The sequence below is a fragment of the Mus caroli genome, unplaced genomic scaffold (assembly GCF_978045245.1).
Source record: "Mus caroli unplaced genomic scaffold, Mus_caroli_1 scaffold_18, whole genome shotgun sequence".
NCBI lineage: Eukaryota > Metazoa > Chordata > Mammalia > Rodentia > Muridae > Mus > Mus caroli.
This window is the reverse complement of record NW_028227273.1, coordinates 27,153,146-27,171,551: the sequence shown is the minus strand read 5'-3', so window position 1 is coordinate 27,171,551 and position 18,406 is coordinate 27,153,146. Positions and strand designations below refer to the sequence as shown.

General features: G+C 47.3%; 1 protein-coding gene across 1 annotated transcript in view; it reads left to right on the top strand.

The window, feature by feature from the left end:
* Lama1 (laminin subunit alpha 1) overlaps positions 1–17,926 on the top strand; it is a 128,318-nt gene extending 110,392 nt beyond the window's left edge. Inside the window, exons 48-63 of the mRNA XM_021186178.3 lie at positions 680–804; positions 3,109–3,259; positions 4,530–4,674; positions 5,148–5,289; positions 5,378–5,492; positions 5,645–5,815; positions 6,768–6,919; positions 7,673–7,858; positions 9,179–9,314; positions 10,502–10,614; positions 11,173–11,362; positions 12,282–12,440; positions 12,805–12,958; positions 13,861–13,994; positions 16,799–17,021; positions 17,579–17,926. Coding sequence (XP_021041837.1) covers positions 680–804; positions 3,109–3,259; positions 4,530–4,674; positions 5,148–5,289; positions 5,378–5,492; positions 5,645–5,815; positions 6,768–6,919; positions 7,673–7,858; positions 9,179–9,314; positions 10,502–10,614; positions 11,173–11,362; positions 12,282–12,440; positions 12,805–12,958; positions 13,861–13,994; positions 16,799–17,021; positions 17,579–17,739 — 2,457 coding nt within the window. The 3' untranslated portion in view covers positions 17,740–17,926. The remainder of the gene's footprint in view (positions 1–679; positions 805–3,108; positions 3,260–4,529; positions 4,675–5,147; positions 5,290–5,377; positions 5,493–5,644; positions 5,816–6,767; positions 6,920–7,672; positions 7,859–9,178; positions 9,315–10,501; positions 10,615–11,172; positions 11,363–12,281; positions 12,441–12,804; positions 12,959–13,860; positions 13,995–16,798; positions 17,022–17,578) is intronic.
* The last annotated feature ends 480 nt before the right edge of the window (positions 17,927–18,406 follow it).

Sequence of the window (18,406 nt, the reverse complement as noted above, 5' to 3'; positions counted from 1 at the left end):
AGGGTAAACGGTCATTTTTAATGATGAAGATGAAGACAAGAGTAATCAATGGTGCTGTTTGCCACTTAGACAATCATTTCTTCCAGTGATGAAGCAGGAAATTAAATGCATCTATAGTCATTTCTGTAAAGTCCCTTTATCTCTCTTCCAATTCTAGTGGTAATTGTGCTAATTAGTGTATAGCAAGAGGGCATAGTATTTGTATAATGACATCAGCTAGTTGAACTGGGTTGGGAGGACAGCCTGCATCCCTCTAGTCTACTGACCCCTTGTCTGGTCTGGCGACTCACTCACAACAGACTTTCCCCAGAGACAGAGTGGATCCTTAGGGGACTGTCCAGAGATGGCTGTGGTCATTCACACCTTCAATCCCAGCATCCACAAGCCTGAAGAAAGCGAACCGGGAGTGTGAGGCCAACGTGGGCTGTATCCATAAGCAAGCCTCTTTCGCAATCCCCTCCCCTTTCAAGGAACAGAAACAATGTAAAATGTTCAGGCTTAGAAGCAATTGTTGCAAACTGGCCATTTCAGTGAATGTTCTCTAGGAATCCGAAGCACTGGATTTGAGCTCCCAGGGCAGTTTAGAGAATATATGCCTGCCTTCAGGCCTATGGGTGCGCATTATGAGTTTGTTTGTTTGTTTGTTTGTTTGTTTGTTTGTTTTTTGTCTTTGCACCAGAAATCCCCGGCTGTGAAGGTTACCCATTTTAAGGGCTGCATGGGAGAGGCCTTCTTGAATGGCAAATCGATTGGCCTGTGGAATTACATCGAGAGAGAGGGGAAGTGCAATGGCTGCTTTGGAAGGTAACCCGCCCCACGTTTCTACTTTGTCTTAGCTCTATACTCCCTATTCTCATAAAAGGCTATGAATGGACTCTTGGTTACCGAAGCCTTTGGGCTAACACTGGATTTGGAGTCCAACTTTCCCAGTCATGTAGCAAGGCTTCCTTGGTGACTCTGGCTAATTTTCCCCTTTCCCTGAAGTTTGGGTGTCTCCCAGACTTCTCTTACTCACCCCGCCCTTGCTCCTCAGGGTCAGTATGCAGTGTGCATGTGCAAAACATTATAAATCTGAGAGAAACTCTGCTCCAGTGGTCATCACCGGTCTTCCGATGAGTCCACGTGAGCATCCGAGGGTTGTTTCCCTGACCCTTGTTGCAGGGGAACACAGGGCTTGCAGTTGGCAAGAACAGCTTTTACATGCACAGTTAGTACGTACAGCTTCTGAACTCTGATACATCCCCTTTTGCTCACACCGAGTGTCTAACCAAAAATACTCCCAGAAACTTAGTAAATCTGATATGAAAACAGACCCAACCTCTGGGCTCTGCTCCTCTACTTAACCAATTTAAATGGCGAATGCTGGTTCTCCTTCACTGTGGTAAGGTCGGCCATTTTGTGTACACCCCTGGTTTCATTCCCAGAGACACCTGCCATCCTACCAGATTTCCAACCCTTGCCTCTGAAGCAAAGGCTGAGGAAGAAGGGTTGGGATGCCCCTGAGCTCTGTGTTCACTGAGGGCCTAGTCATCCTGTGTTCATTGAGAGTCTAGGCATCCTGCTGCTGAGCTGAAAACCCAGCTGGCTATAGGAGCAGGTGGAATGACTGGTTTAGACAACCTAGGGTTTAATAAGTATGTTTCACTGGACACCGAATGAAGAAATCTCCCGGCCATTCTTATACTTATGTTGACCAATATATTGACCGAGTTTCAAATAACCCTAGCTCGGTAGGATATTAATACGTGTTCTTGAAAAAGAAAAAAAAAAAGCTAACAGTAGAGGAGCTGTATTTATCATACATGTTTGGAAAATGTCAAGTTCAAATATTAAATATAGCTAGGTGTGGTAGCACACGCCTTTAATCCCAACACTCAGCAGATAAAGGCAGGCAGAGCTCTGTGAGTTCTAGCCTAGCAAGGGTTACATAGCGACTGTTTCCATATATAGAGAGAAGATAGATAGGTAGATAGATATAGATATAGATATTGATAAATAGATATAAATGATATAGATACAGATGATATAGAAGTAGCTGTTGTGATGCTATCAGAGCTCTAAGTTAGTTTGGAACATGCTAATGATGCACAGACTACCCTTCCCTCACCAATGGGCTACAGCTGTAGTGTTTCCAAAATGCACTGAATCTCAAGCCCTTTATAAAAATGGGATCATTAGGAGTTCCTTCATATAGGACATATTTAGGCCAGAATGCTACTTTGTGTCTGAGCTTGTAAAGTGACTATCTTCATTTTAGCCATACCAATACACACACACACACACACACACACACATATACACACACACACTCACACACACATACACACACACACACACACACACACAGTCTATTGGAGCAGACTGAAGGGACACAGTGTGCTCCTACCTGGTGTCACTGGCTAGTGTTAGGTTGTTGGTACAGCCTGTAATATTCCTCAGGTTACTGATTATATTTGGTTGATATTGCCTAGTAGGCAGGTTAATTTCTTAATCTGTCTTTTTATGTGTTGCTAGATACTCTTACATAACATCAGCATTTTTATAATTCTACTTACCGTAATGGCTGCTTGCACAAACTCTTTTAGAAAGTGGCTGGGCTCTGGTCAACATGGGTTTGCCCTGCATAAAAATGCCTTGTGAGATACAGCTTAAATGTCGTCTCCTCTCCTCTCTGACACATTTGGAGCTGGGCGGGGGGAGGTTGGGATTTTACATTTGTATTTTGGGATTTGGGGGTAATGGAGCATCCTGGAGGTAGGATTCAAATCTAGACGCAGACTCTGATTTTTTTTTTTTTTTTTTTTTTGCTTTTTATCATATATACCAAATGCAGAGCCTGAGATTATTCCATATAGTTTAAAACATCTTTTTTTCTTATAAAACGGTCTCATGATGCATATATAATTCTTGCCTTGTATCATCCTGTCTGTCAGTGTTCAGAGCTGTTCCAATTTCAGAATACTTCGGTTTTCACAAGTTCAAGGCTGCAACTTTATGGCTCACTATCAAGAACAGAGATAGGTTTCCCCTACGGCCTAGGATGAGGGAATACCTTTGCTGCTCCGCCCTCCTGATCTTGGGTGGTATTTCCTGGCTTCTGCCTTGCAGCTCCCAGAACGAAGATTCCTCCTTCCATTTTGATGGAAGCGGGTACGCCGTGGTGGAGAAGACGCTCCGGCCCACCGTGACGCAGATAATAATCCTCTTCAGCACCTTCTCCCCGAATGGCCTTCTTTTCTACCTGGCTTCAAATGGCACCGTGAGTTTCTGCAGCACTTGGCCCTCCGTGTATAGAACCGCTGCCTTAAAGTTACCTCTGTGTGCTGTGCATTTCTCTTGCCAGAGGCGAACAGATGTCCCTCCACCACAGAAAGCACACCCACAGAGCAGAGCATTGCTTCCACCACAGCGTGCTAGGAGAGACAATGAGGTTTCACTTACATCCACTTACAAGTAGTGGGGGTCCACTTACAGGAGAATGAAGGAGGAGTTAGTAACAGGAGAATGGTCCCCAAGACCAATGCAAGACCGAGAAGTCTCAATACCCCCAAACACTGCTCCATGTCGGTCCCTGTCAGTCAGTTCTGCTCTTCATAAAGACCTAAGTCCACAGGAGCTGGGAGCATCACCTACCGGAAGGAGCAAACCACAGAAGCAAGTGGTTGGCTGGAGTCTTCCGTGAGCGTTTGCGTACTCGCTGAGGAACAGCACCAACCTGATTCTGTTAAAGTCTCTGAGGTGGTTTCGACAAGCTCTTACTACTGTACTCCATACACTTAGGCTGCATAGGTCCTCATTTAAAAGTCGCTGATCAATGAGCACAAATTCAGGAAGAACTATCAGGGAACACAGGAAAGCAGAGTAGACCCTCCAGGCAGCCCAGGCGTGAGTCAGACACTTCCTGTTATGCTCTAGTTGTAGGAATACTGTGCATTTGCTTTTTTAAAAATTATTTTTATTATTATTTTGTGTATGTGAGTAGTTTCCCAGTCTGCATGTCTGTGCACCATAAGCATGCGTAGTGGCCACTGAGGCCAGACGAGGGTTTTGGATCTCCTGGGACGGGAGTTACAGATGGTTGTGAGCTGCCAGGCAGGTGCTCGGAATTGAACCCAGATCCTGTGCAAGAGCAGCCAGTGCCCTTAACCACTAAGCCATCTCTCCAGCCCCTACAGTAGCCTCATTTGAATCTCATCTACAGGAATGGTCCCCCTTTTGTCTTGTATGCTGGCCATTTTCAGAAACAGCCTACTGATAAATTTAAATAAAACGCCCTCCTAGACAGTCCAATTTTCCTACTAACACGTGGATTTTGGTAACAATGTATATCAATTAGTTTAATTCTCAGTAATATTCCACAAAGCCGCTGGGTACATTTTTACTTTTATGTAACAGACTAGCTGTTTGACGCTAACTTTTATGTAACAATCCCTAGTTTGACTTTAATAGTTTACTCCCATCCCTAACTTGGGAGGGAAAAGAATCTAGAGATAAAGACGTATCTCAGAGAAGACTTCTTTCCTCCACAGAAGGACTTCCTGTCCATTGAGCTGGTCCGTGGCAGGGTCAAAGTGATGGTGGACCTAGGGTCAGGACCCCTCACTCTTATGACAGACAGGCGGTATAACAATGGAACCTGGTATAAAATCGCCTTCCAGCGGAACCGGAAGCAAGGTAGGTGCACAAGGTGGACTTCTATGGTGTTGGCCGCCCCTCTAAGAACAAACAGCACTCCAGAACCAGTGGTGATTCTGCTCAGTTGGCATCTTCATGACATTAGAACACATCACCCTCCACACCTGGCCACAGCTGCACTCTTGCGTGATATTTGATTGAAAGCCACCTTTGTCTATGGAATGAGAAGCAATGGGATCCGCCTATTGCTGGAAGAATGGTATAATTCCATTTGTCCAGGGTTTCAGTATTTCTTGTTAAACGCAGGATTGGAAAGACAAATCGGATTCATTCTGTTTTCTTTCACACACTGTTCAGCAGTACATGTTCTGGGGCTGCCAACCTTTGTCTCTGAATGACAATAAGCAACATCAGTCAAATTTGCAGGATTTAAAAGAGCATGCCCTCATGAATGGGATGTGTTGACAGAGGTTTATGGAGTGTTAACCATCCCTTTCCCTGACTCCCACTAGGACTGCTGGCTGTCTTCGATGCATATGACAGCAGTGACAAGGAGACAAAGCAAGGAGAGACTCCAGGAGCTGCTTCCGACCTCAATCGGCTGGAGAAAGACCTGATTTACGTGGGTGGATTGCCTCATTCTAAGGCTGTGAGGTATGATGTGAAACCACGGGGCAGTCGTGTGGAATTCCCAGGCCTCTCCAACCCAATGTGTGAATGGTCCTCGTGTCCTTACCTCCAGGAAAGGGGTCAGCAGCAGAAGCTATGTGGGCTGCATCAAGAACCTGGAGATATCCAGGTCCACCTTTGATTTGCTGAGAAATTCCTACGGAGTCAGAAAAGGCTGCGCACTGGAGGTGGGGAGCAAGCTTGGTCACGGGGGTCTGGATGGGTTTCACTAGGTGCCTGGTGGTTTACCGCAATAAAGCCGCAAGCTCTCAGCCTGAGGGGGTGCGAGATGCACAGGAGGCAGGCCAACCTCACCCTGCCCTCCCCTCTCTGTCACCAGCCTATCCAGAGTGTGAGTTTCCTGAGAGGCGGCTATGTGGAGATGCCACCCAAGTCTCTCTCACCTGAGTCATCCTTGCTGGCCACATTCGCCACCAAGAACAGCAGCGGAATCCTCCTGGTTGCCCTGGGCAAGGATGCAGAGGAGTCTGGTGGGGCTCAGGCACATGTGGTAAGTAGCTGCAACCCACGGAAGTAGAGCAGGGCTGGAGACGTGTGTGGGGAATTTCTACCTCACACATTTACTGTAAAGCTGCTTACAAGCCGTTCTATAGGAGTGCCTTTTTAATTAGTGAGTGAAAGTCATGACTGCCGAAGGTTCTGCTCATGGACTCAAAGTTTCCCGAATCACATGATCAATATCCCACTTCTCGGGGTGGATGAGAGGCTGCTGCCCTCAGACTAAAGTGACTCCTCAGGGGGAGGCTGGGTTTCCCTCAATGTGCAATGCTTGGGGCAGAGTGAGAGTTCTTCCCTTACAGTCTATGGGGCGGGGGTTGGGGGGGGGGTGTGGTTGTTATGAGTGTGAAGGGAGAAGAGAGACAGACATGGCCTGTGACAGGTGCCCAGTGGCAGGAGAAAGCAGAGAATACATTTTCCCCACAAGAGGGTGCCATGCAATCAGATAACTGAAGGGAAGGTTGGAGAACACTAGCCTGAGGTCTTGATGAAGGAGAGACTGCACATATGCAGGTCACAGAACGACATGCTCTGCCGATCAAGACATGGCTGTATGACACCATCATGCACACTGCATGGTGGATACTGCTTCCTAAATTTTATGGGGCCAAAAAGGTTCAGAGAACCTGATTAAACTGTCCAAGTTTCTATGCTAAAAAAAAAAAAAAATTAGTCTCCTGCATCATGTAGTTACATCAGTAACAGCATGCATGGGGATCGGCAGAAATAGAAATCTGTGACGGGACCACAAGGCCAACAACAGCAGGCTACAGAGTGACACAGATCGGAGTGGAGTACATCAAATCCAAAAATACCCTGACTGATGGTGACTTTCCTAAGCACTCGATTGCCTTGCGTTAACGGGTCTACATCATCCATACAAGACGGAAAATGTTACCTCCCCTTCAGTAATGTGTTGTGTTTTGGAAAATGTATCCTTCCAGCCCTTCTTTTCCATCATGCTGATTGAGGGACGAATTGAAGTGCATGTCAATTCTGGGGACGGGACCAGTCTGAGGAAGGCCCTCCTGCATGCCCCCACCGGCTCCTACAGTGATGGACAGGAACACTCCATCTCCCTGGTTAGGAATCGGAGGTACTTAGCTCCCGGGCCTTGCTGAGATGAGCTTGAGGAAGCTCCTTAGCTTGTGGACACTCAGTGTGATTGGCACCTGGTGTGATTGACACTCGGTATGACTGACACTTGGTGTGGTTGACACCCCATGTGACTGACACCCGGTGTGACTGGAATGGTTGGCATGGAAGGCATTGACAGTCATAGTTCTTACTGCTTCAAATGGCAGAACTCTACCACAGAGTCAACTCTCTTGTAGTTTGTAGTGATGTGTTTGCGAAATTTTCATAGTTGAGAGCCATACCTTTGCCCTCTATTTAAGCCCTATATAAACTACTTACAAACTGGGTGAATGTGGTGGTGAACAGCAGGCTGGCTTTGGTGGACAGTATTGTGCCCACAGTAAACGCCGTCCTATCAATGTTCCGTGTATTTCCATATCCAACTGTAGACCTTCTGTTTGAGGGATGCCGGATGTTTTCACAACAGAAAAAACAAAACAAAACAAAAAAAGTGTTTGAATACACACCCTTATCTCTTATACTCAATCGAGCTTAGTGAAGTATTCGTAGGTTTTACTCTTTGATGTTTGATGTTGAGCTTCAGGTTCCCATGTTTTGGATTCACATACAATTCCATGCCAAAAGTTTTCTGTAGGAAAAAAATTATCATTCCAAAAGGAACTTTCTAGAATTACATATGAAAATGGAGCTCTTCTTTGTACTTAAAAAAAAAAAAAAAAAAAAAAACTTGTTTTCTCCTTTGATGTGGTAGAGTTATCACCATACAACTGGATGAGAACAGTCCTGTAGAAATGAAGTTGGGTCCACTAACAGAAGGAAAGACGATCAACATATCCAACCTGTACATAGGGGGACTTCCGGAGGACAAGGGGACCCCGATGCTCAAGATGCGGACTTCGTTCCACGGGTGTATTAAAAACGTGGTCCTTGACACTCAGTGAGTGTGACTGGTTCCCATCCTGTTCTTGCGCTTTGTCGTCTGCCTTCTGAGTTGGTGGTGGGAGATGTTCTCTGGGCTCAGCCATTATAAGGGAACTTCCTTGGCCTATCGTGACTGGCTCTCCCAATGGATCTTCTATGGTCAACATGGCAATCAGATCTGACCATCAAATAGTATTTAGAAAAAAAACCACCACTGGCTGCCTTTGTGTGTGTAGTGTAGAGTACTGAGCTGGGCTTTGATGCACGGTGGGCAGTTACTCTACCCCTGAGCTACATCCCCATCCTTAAGTGTACCTTTACGAGAAACCAACTGGATTGCTAACAGCTTCATGGTTTCTCTCGAGACAGTTGCTATATGGTTAAATTTTGCACATTTCCACTCTCTGTGAAGAAGAGAATTATTATGTGCACAGATGTTGTTTGTTCCTCCTTTCCCAAGCTCTAGTCACATTGGAGTCGTGGGGAAAGTGGTGTCAGAACCTAGCGACCAGCATCTGCCTATAGGAAATGATAACGTGCTCAGTAGGAGGAGTTATTGATTCCATCCTTGCTAGGCTGCTGGAGGGACTTCCTGAAGACAAGGGGACTTCCGATGCTCCGGATGTAACCTCGAGAGATGGCAGGGGTCTTTCACAGTCACAGTGACCTTCTCTGAGAAGTTACCTTCTCGGAGTCCCTGAACAGAGCAAGAGTAGACCTGTGGTTGCACAGACTCTGGTGTAAGAGCAGAGCCTTACTCAGATATCTGTAGATTTATATACAGTCACCAGTTGCTCGTCCATCCCTCTACTGATGAGGCAACTTCATGCTCCTAAAAGCCACGAGGCTTTGGAATGCATAGTCGGGTATAGCTTTGGTAGTTGGGTATAGCTTTGGGAGGTGCCAGTGAGGTCCAAGCTGCTGTCGGATTGTGGCCAGAGCTTCTTGGTAGAGAGACCAGCGACAAGCCCAGTTCAGAACAAAGAACCAGTATTAAATGGAAACTGCTGCCCAGTGGGGTGGGGAACCAGAGACTCGATGACCTGAGAGCTCAGCCTACAGCAGGTGACAGTCTTGACTCAACTCTGAGCTCAGGAACATCCAGGTTACCAGCATGGTCCAGGTTTAGGGGTGTATGCTTATTTTCATCAGAACCAAAGAAAAAGAGCGGTGTGCCCATGTAACTCGGGCACCGTGAAGGATGGTTGGCTTGGTTATCCTAAGAGAAATGGATCAGTGGTTTAAAATGGGTTCTAATTGCCATTTTAATCAAATGATTAGGTCCCCACGCTCCTCCAGGGCCTTTTCTTTACAGTGCTCTCTCATTTGTCTGTAGACTTTTGGACTTCACTCATGCGACTGGCTCTGAGCAAGTAGAGCTGGACACATGCTTGCTGGTCGAAGAGCCCATGCAGAGTCTGCACAGAGAACACGGGGAACTCCCTCCAGAACCCCCAACTTTACCACAGCCTGTAAGCACGGCATCCCTTCAGTGGGGGTCATCTAGGTCTGGTCAGGAGAAAGCCACTGGCTAGGAGGAGTGAACCCAGGCAGACAGATTCCAAGAAAGCCAAAAGTGAGCCAGGAAGCAATGGGAACCCAGGAGTCAGGGCAGCTGGGGAAAGCACACAGAAAGAGCTGGAACCAAGTCCCAAGAGGGCACTGGAGCTGGGAGGGAGGGGAAAGTGTGCCAGCTGTGCCCTCTCCCCACCTCCCAGTTTCTCAGCTGTCCCTCCGATGAGCAGAATATCTGAGAGTCATTTGTCTCTCTGGGGACTGGGAAGTGACTTTAAGAATCTGATCAATCACTGGCAGGGATAGGGTGGAAGCTCTTGTCTGTGGATGACTCAGAGTTGGCACCCCAAGTGGTTAGTGCACCATGAGAGTTTTGATGGTTTCCCTAATGCCCCTGTAATGTGTCAGATTTAGGTGGGGGAAGCCCAGAAGGAAGCATGTACCTGAGTCCCTGGGTGTGATTCAGTGTTCAAGTATAGGAGTTTGGTCCGTTAAGGGAAATCTGGTCACGACACTTTATTTTCCCCCCTTCCGACTTCTCAGAAGATGGTGTGTAGTTATTCCAATACAGCACTGTCTCTGCTGGGCCCCAGAGTTCAAGCCTGTTTCCTAGTTGTAAACCCACGTAGCAATCTCGGCATCCTGTGTGAGACGATGTGGAGGCAGCCAGCACTGCCAAAGGCCCTGCCCTGTGCTCCTGGCTTCTGGCCAGGGTCCTGGGCCCTTCAAGCCCAGTTTTTGTTTCCATTTCCTGTACCTATTATGTGAATTGAAGGGCCTGTGAGACCTGAGGGCACTGTTGTCTCCCTGTGGTGTCCCAGCTGTGGCTGCCTTTTGGCCACCAGTGTCCTCGGGCCATCCTCATGATCCCTTAGACCCAAGGAAGTCTCATAGAGGAACCCCCATCTATCATCCGAGGGAAGGTGAGCTGGAGTAATGGTGAGAAATGGCAGGAAGCTGAGATGGTTCCTTGGGGAGAAAGGCGCTGAGGGGTACATAGTTTAGGATAGAGATCCAGATGAGTCAAACCACAGTGGTAGCAGCTGCTGTTCCATCATGGTGGCTTCTGGGATATTTCCTTTATGGAAGAACATGGTAGGGGTCCTGGCTTCCCTGGCTCAGGGTCCCTATGCACCTCTTACAGGAACTGTGCGCAGTAGACACGGCTCCGGGGTATGTGGCAGGTGCTCACCAGTTCGGCCTCTCGCAGAACAGCCACATGGTGCTCCCTCTGAATCAGTCTGATGTCCGGAAGAGGTACGCCATTTTCCTCAGGTCACTCTGAGGTTCTCCTTACCAGACGATGAGGAAAGCATGGTGCTAGCTTCTGAAATTAGCATTATCTGCTCATATCCAACAGATTCAGTGGTCCACACGGACCCAGACAAGGATGCCCTGTATTCCAGGCCCCTAATGATAGCATACTCTGCATTGCCCTAAAACAACTGAAGGCTTTCCTGGTGACCTGCATGGGAGTCTTGCTCGTTTTTGTCATTCAGAGCTCAGCTAAAATGTCATAGAGTTGTTCACTTTAATTAGTTAGTACAGCGACCCGCCTCTCTGGGATGTAGCAGGGATATGGTTCTAGCCTTGGTTTCAAGGTTTCAGGAATTCCTTCTCATTTTTTACCATCTTAGAAAGTTCCCATCAGCCATCTGTGCCACGAATGGGAGCGTGAGTGAGTGAACACCTCCTCTCTCTGGAGACTGAGGCTGGTGTATGATAAAGCAGCAATGGGTTCTCTCGTGGAGGTCACGTTAAGCACTAGAAGCTGACCTACCCGGTCACCGGTGCTGAGTCCCTGTCCTCCCTCAGGCTCCAGGTGCAGCTGAGCATTCGGACATTTGCCTCCAGTGGCCTCATTTACTACGTGGCTCATCAGAACCAAATGGACTACGCCACGCTCCAGCTCCAAGAGGGCCGCCTGCACTTCATGTTTGATCTCGGCAAGGGCCGGACCAAGGTCTCCCACCCTGCCCTGCTCAGCGATGGCAAGTGGCATACAGTAAGTTCCCCGGAGGCCCTGTCACCTGTCCCAAACTCTCTCCCTGCGTCTGTGGTGGTAATTCCATTTTCTTGATGGGAATCTGTGCCTTTTGGCCCTTCATTGTCGCTAGGTTTGACATCTCCCCCAAATGGTGTAAGCATCTTCTCAGCAGGGCCCCGTTCTACTCCCTGAATTTCTCCAGACACTTGTTCAGTGTTGAACACCCAATAAACACCCAACTGCTGGCGAGAGAACGAATCAGAGGTCTCAAATCCTGTTCTTGACTTGGCAAGAAGCCAGAGTCTTAGGGTTTCATTTCTGTGAAAAGACACCATGACTGCCCATGGCAACTTGTCCAAAGAAACCGTTTAATTGAGGCTGGTTTAGAGTTTCGGAGGTTTAGTCCATTATCAGCCTCACAGCAGGAAGCATTGGCACTTTGTAGGCAGACATGGTGCTGAAGAAGGAGCTGAGAGTTCTACATCTTGATGCACAGGCAGCAGGGGTAAGACTGCCACACTAGACCTAGCTTGAGCATATGAGTCCTCAAAGGCCACCTCCACAGTAACACACTTCCCCCAAGAAGGACACACCTCCTCCAAGTAGGACACACCTCCTAATAGGGCTACTCCCTATTTAAACACATGAGTTTAGGGGGGGGGCAATCCTCTTCAAACCACCCCAACCAGTGGCCTGGAAGAATTGTGCTGCTCATCGAAGCGTCTGCTGATAACCAGGGCTCTGAAGCTCTGCGGTCGAGTCTCCCCATCTCCTACCAGCCTCAATCTAGTCTCTGCCACAGCATTCCACGGGCAGAGCCATCCACCAGGGTTTGGTCTGGGCTCTCATCGATCTTAAGGAACACATGTCTTAAGCACACTTCTGTTAAAGCTTTCTCACATGATTTGCAAATTCTGGATGTTTTCATTTCCCATAGGTCAAGACAGAATACATTAAAAGGAAGGCGTTCATGACTGTTGATGGCCAAGAGTCCCCCAGTGTGACTGTGGTGGGCAATGCAACCACGCTGGATGTGGAAAGGAAGCTGTACCTCGGAGGCCTTCCCAGCCACTACAGGGCCAGGAACATCGGGACTGTAAGCAGCGGCTTGTGGGTTGGTGGAGGACTGTTATGTTCCAGTGCTCTTGTTCCCCCACCCCAATCGACTTGGGGGAAAGCCCAGCAAATCACTATGTGCACATTAGTGAGAGAAGCTCTTTGGATGCAAGCAGTGTTTTAGCAAGAAATGTAGAAAACACTTCCAGGGCATCATCACTAAAGGACCAGATTGAGAGAGCAAAGGAGGGGGGGGTGTTCACCTGAGGAATTGCCACTGTTAAACTTTAGAAACCAAGATGCTGTCATAATGTGTGCTATTGAGGGAGGCTTAGTGAAGCACAGGAAAACTACATTCTATCTCATCATCAGCTCCACCTTCTTTCCTGTCTCCATTGCTTTAGATCACCCACAGCATCCCTGCCTGCATTGGGGAAATGATGGTTAATGGCCAACAACTGGATAAAGACAGACCCTTGTCTGCCTCTGCTGTGGACAGGTGCTATGTCGTGGCCCAGGAAGGAACTTTCTTTGAAGGAAGCGGATATGCAGCTCTTGGTATGTGCCGTTAGCTGCCTGAAGGAACTCCTTGGGTTTAGTGTGTTCACTGAGATGGTGTGGATCCATCTCTGATAGGATGAGACCCCGCTAGAGAGGCTGCCTAAGGTCGTGTTTGTTTATTTGGTATTCTGGTCTGTGCCTAACTGTTCATGCAAAGCCTGCACCAAAAAGGGCACATTCCCTGTCTAGGTTAAAAAAGACCCTTGAATTGAAAAGCAGGCGTGCATGCCTGTGATTCCAATGCTTGGAAAGCTGAGGCAGGAGGATCCCAAATTGTATATCAATCTGAATGATAATAATGATAGCATATCTTTAAAAATAAGAACACGAAATACTGAGAAGAACCAGGGCTCTGGTAGGAGACGAGGTAGGGAGCCCGAATGCAATGCGCTGATCAGATTGTCTTTTAGCCCCAGCCGTGGTAACAACTGCTCTCTAGTGCCAATATTCATCCAATGGTAATGATGCCCTACAAGATACACATTAATTAAGAAGGTTAACAGGGAAAGCCTATCAAGCTGGATATATCTAGGGCCCAAGGGATCAGATGCAGATGAAGGAAGTCCCTGCCCACCCTCTGTTCTGGTTCGTGACTGAGCAACTTCTTCAAAGGCAGTCTTTTTATCTGGGCTTGTTCATGCACGCCTGCAATTTCAGCACTCAGGTGGCAGAGGCAGGAGGATTGCAAAGCTGGTGGCTGTCTGGTGACACGGCAAGGTTCTACTTTAGAAGAAAAACAAAAACTAGTGTTTCTTCTTATGAGCACTGAGGTCTGGGGGATGGGTGGGGATGCAGCTGACCCAGGTCTTGAACTTGGCCAGTACCATGAAGGCTTGCCCAGCCCAGCCCTGTCCAGCCTGTGGGTTCTCACCATGACAGTGCTGCCTTGTGTTTTTCAGTCAAGGAAGGCTACAAAGTTCGATTGGATTTAAATATCACACTGGAGTTCCGTACTTCCTCTAAGAATGGCGTCCTCCTGGGGATCAGCAGTGCCAAAGTGGATGCCATTGGCCTAGAGATTGTAGATGGCAAGGTAGGTGGTCCACCTGCAAGCCCCGCCTACCCTACCAGAGGCAGAGCAGAAATTGCTTAGATTCAAGTTTCTTATTATCCACTTCATTAATGGAAACAAAAGAAATTTCCATTAGTATTTTAAAATAAGGTCTAGAAAGCTATGTTCAGAGTAACTTCTTTTTATACATTTGAGTTAAACTGGCATTTCTTACTACATTTTACCGGGAACAATATGCCCGTATAATGCCCTATCTCTTCTAATAAGTTTTAACTATTCACTTGCAAATAAGCAGAGTCCCACAGAATTGCAGTGAAACGAACACGAATGTCCCCACCCCCAGGCTTCTCATAGTCAGGTCAGGCACAGCCCACGCTGAATCCCCAAGGGACAGCATCACGACCCTCAGGACTTCATAAGATGGACTATGTGTGCACCCACCTGTGTGCATAGCTTGTGATATGCAAATGAAACCATCACTGCCATCCAGATCCATAGCAACCATGGCATTACCACCAGACTCTTCCCACGGTGCTCCTTGGTAACCACAGGCCCCAGACCCTGCCTTCCTTGCCCTTGGCAACCATTGATCTGCCTCTACTGCCTTGCGGGAGAGAACGGGGCATGTATGCTATGCTACCCTTAAGCCACAGAAACCATGGATGCTAGAGTCTTGGGGTGCCCTCTCCTGCAATATGCTTGGCCACCATGAGTGAGATGCTGGAATCTTCCTTTTGGAAAGCAAGGGATATGGACCCTCTCAGATTCACATGCTAAAGTCCTCCCCCACTAGCATCTCTCAGAGTCTGGTGTTTAAAGAGGCCATTGGGAGCTAGTGAGATGGCTTACTGAGCATAAATGCCTGATGTTAATACTAATGACATCAGTTCAATCTCCAGGACCCACAGGGACAGAAAGAAAGAAAAAACAAAAACACAAAAAAGCAATTCCAGCGTTGACTTCTGTGTGCTCAGACATGGGCACATGCACAAGCCCACACAATAAATATGTATAAATCAAAAGTAACTCAGTTAAAATGAGATCATTAAGTGGGCTGTGAGCCAGTCTGACTGTGACCAGCAGGACACAGACACACAGGAGACCAGGCACAGAGAAGGCTCCTTGCGTGCTCCCATGCATTTACTTGCTTGGTTTGTGTATTTTCCTTTTCGGTTCTTGGCTCTTAGGATTGCCTACAGTGGGGTCAAGGGAGACTGGCAAAGTTCCCCTTGCCTTGTTCTTCACCTCTCCTCTTCCTGCCTCAATTAAAAAACAAAAACAAACAAACAAACAAACAAAACCCTACCTCCACGACAGATTGCTGCCTCAATGCCATGGTTTAGAGCCAATTTTCCTTCTCATCCTATACTTAAATATATATTTTTTATAAATGTATATATTGTTTGAAAACCTAACATCTTTTTTACAAGTTTTTGCATGATATCTAAAAAGAAAAAATTATCAGAACTGTAAAAGCTATGAAAGAATGTAATTTTCAGTTGTACTCTGTATTTTACTTTGTTGTTGTTGTTGTGTTCTATATATTACTTCTTACTCTCTTGCAACTTTATTTAGTGTTCTTTCCAATGCTCTGCAATATACATCTTTAGTGTGTCACACACACACAGTGTGCTCTGAAATAGTAGTGGTCTTGTAGGTATCTGGTCCAAAAGACTTGGGACAAATGCTAACTATGGAGCCTACTGGCATACCAAAACACACACTGGCGCCCAGACTCACTCAGTACCTGTGGCTCCCCTCAGCTCTTCTCAGCCCACTACTATCCTAAACTTCTCCAGCCCTTGGACTTTGCTTCCTCTAGCTTCTGGTTCCTATATGACTCTGTCATTATGGCCCTGCATCCACACTTTCTCTCCCCAGTTCAGTCTACTGGTCATATTTAGTCTACTGCTTTCTCTGCCCACTCTGGACTCTCCCAGATGCCTCCCGCTATACTCTTCCCATCAGCCATACTTTGGAGCTATGTCCTTAGCTTTCCACAGTAGGCAGTGTGGGAAACTTAGAACAGCAGGCTTGAAACTCTCACCTCCCTCAGTTATCCTGAGATGCCAGAACCACATAATGGTGGAGCTTTAAACCCAAAACTTGACTTGCCCAGCTCTGGAGGCTAGAAGTGTAAGGCTTGACCGGGTTGGCCTCTCCTTAGACCTCACTCCTTGGCCTGTACATGGCTCATGGCTATCTTCTCCTCACATTGACTTTTCTCTGGGTACCTGTGCCCTGATGACTCTGATAAGCACACAGATTAGATTAAAGTTCACCATAGTGACTTCCTTTTTAACTTAACAACCTCCTTAAGGTCCCCATATCTGAATATCATCGTATCCTGACAGATGTTAGGGGTTAGACCTCAAGTGTGTGAACAGCTTTTGGAGTGACACCATTTAGCCCAGAACCCCTCTCTGTCCTTTGCAAAGCCATGGCTTTTTGTTCACGGCTCCCTGTTGTGGAGCATCTGTGCCTGGTCAGGGAAGTTAGCAAGTGATCATGATTGGACAGTCCAGTTTCTGGGGAAACTGCAGACTCCTGAAAATGTCCTGAAGTGCTCTGAGAATGGAGCACTGATTTTGGAACTGTGGGGGGCTGGATGGAGTCCCAGTGTTTTAGGGGGTGATCCTCCACTGTTGTTGTTTGTCACGGTCATTGCTCCTTGTTTCCAGAATCCTATGTAGTCCTCCGCTCTGAGAACAATTCATGAATGTGCTGTGCTCCATGGCTTCTTGGCCTTCTGGCTGAGATCCAGTGCAAAAACAAGGCAGTGGTCCTAAATGTAGCGAACTCACCCAGGCATTTGCATCGTCCAGGTCTTGTTTCACGTCAACAACGGTGCTGGAAGGATAACAGCCACCTACCAGCCCAGAGCTGCCAGAGCTCTCTGTGACGGCAAGTGGCACACACTCCAAGCCCACAAAAGCAAGCATCGCATCGTCCTGACCGTGGATGGGAACGCCATTAGGGCGGAAAGCCCCCACACCCATTCCACCTCGGCAGACACCAATGACCCCATTTATGTGGGTGGCTACCCTGGTATGTGTGACTCCCTCTTTGGTTGATCCACACCGGAGGCTCGGTCCTGTGAAGGTGTAAATGCAAAGGCTCATGGGGTAGGAATTGAACAATGCATAATTTAATGACAAGTCCCACCGCTTTAGATAAGTGGTTTGAAGTACTGGACCTAAACTTTTTTGGGAAATTTAGCATAACCCCCATCACGTACAAGCTTCTCACTGAGAACGATGGCTCTGCCATGACGTAAGCTGGATAATCCCACCTCTGCCCTAGATGACCTCAAGGCTGGAGTCTAAGTCAGGCATAGACTGGACTCATCCTCCTGTATCAAATTTGCATTTGAAATGTCCCAAGAAATTATTGCAGAGCCTCAACACCTGTCTGGTGACTTTTCAAGTCCCAACTATGCCCTCAAGGCACTGCCTGATAAAAGTTAGCAGGAATTCTGCTACCCACTAAACCCACGTGTGCAGGAAGTGTTATGATTTGAGGGTCGTTTGAGGTCATTTTTCTCTCTTTTAATATGCCCTATCTCAACAAAATTAAGCAACCCTTGTCCCTTTCTCCCTGAACAGCCCACGTCAAACAGAACTGCCTGAGCAGCCGGGCCTCATTTCGGGGCTGTGTGAGGAACCTCAGGCTGAGCAGGGGCTCACAAGTGCAGTCCTTGGACCTGAGCAGAGCCTTTGACCTACAAGGAGTCTTCCCTCATTCCTGCCCTGGGCCTGAGCCCTAAACTGCCGCCAGCCTCTGCCCTTGGGATCATCATCAACGCGTGGAGGAGAGCAGTTTGTGAACTCAAGCAGCTCCCATTGCCATCCCATTGCCATCTCAGGTTATGTTTCCAGAGGAAAATGCTGTATTTATGTTGAACTAAAGCCACACGGACAACAGATACCTCTATTAAACGGTTTAAAATGTCAGTGGAATCCATGGTCTCCTCTTTTGAGTTTTCAGATGGGACTTTGTGGGTGTGGGATTTTTCTGCTGAAGACTTGATAGTGTTCGCTGGTTTGCATTTTTAAGCATACAGAAAATGAAATGTCACACAGCAGGCTGTATTAGATGAGAGCATAGAATGGATAATTCTGTTTTTTAACGTTTCATACACTGGGTAGACGTCAGGACCTGAGCACAGCCTAAGCTGGTATTTTTACAAAAGCTTTGTTCAAAGGCTGACGATGGGATCCAGAGCCTAAGCCACACTGTATTATGAGGGTTGGGATATAGTTAGATGCCTCTCAGCACAAGCAACTGGGGAAATGGGGCTGATTTTCTAAGGACATGACATCAACAAATGCCAGTCTCTAGAGGGGACATGTCAGGTGATTCTCATTTCTTTTCATCAGACACAACTGTGTGTTGTGCAGGCTGGCCTTGAGCTTACTTCATAACGGACACCA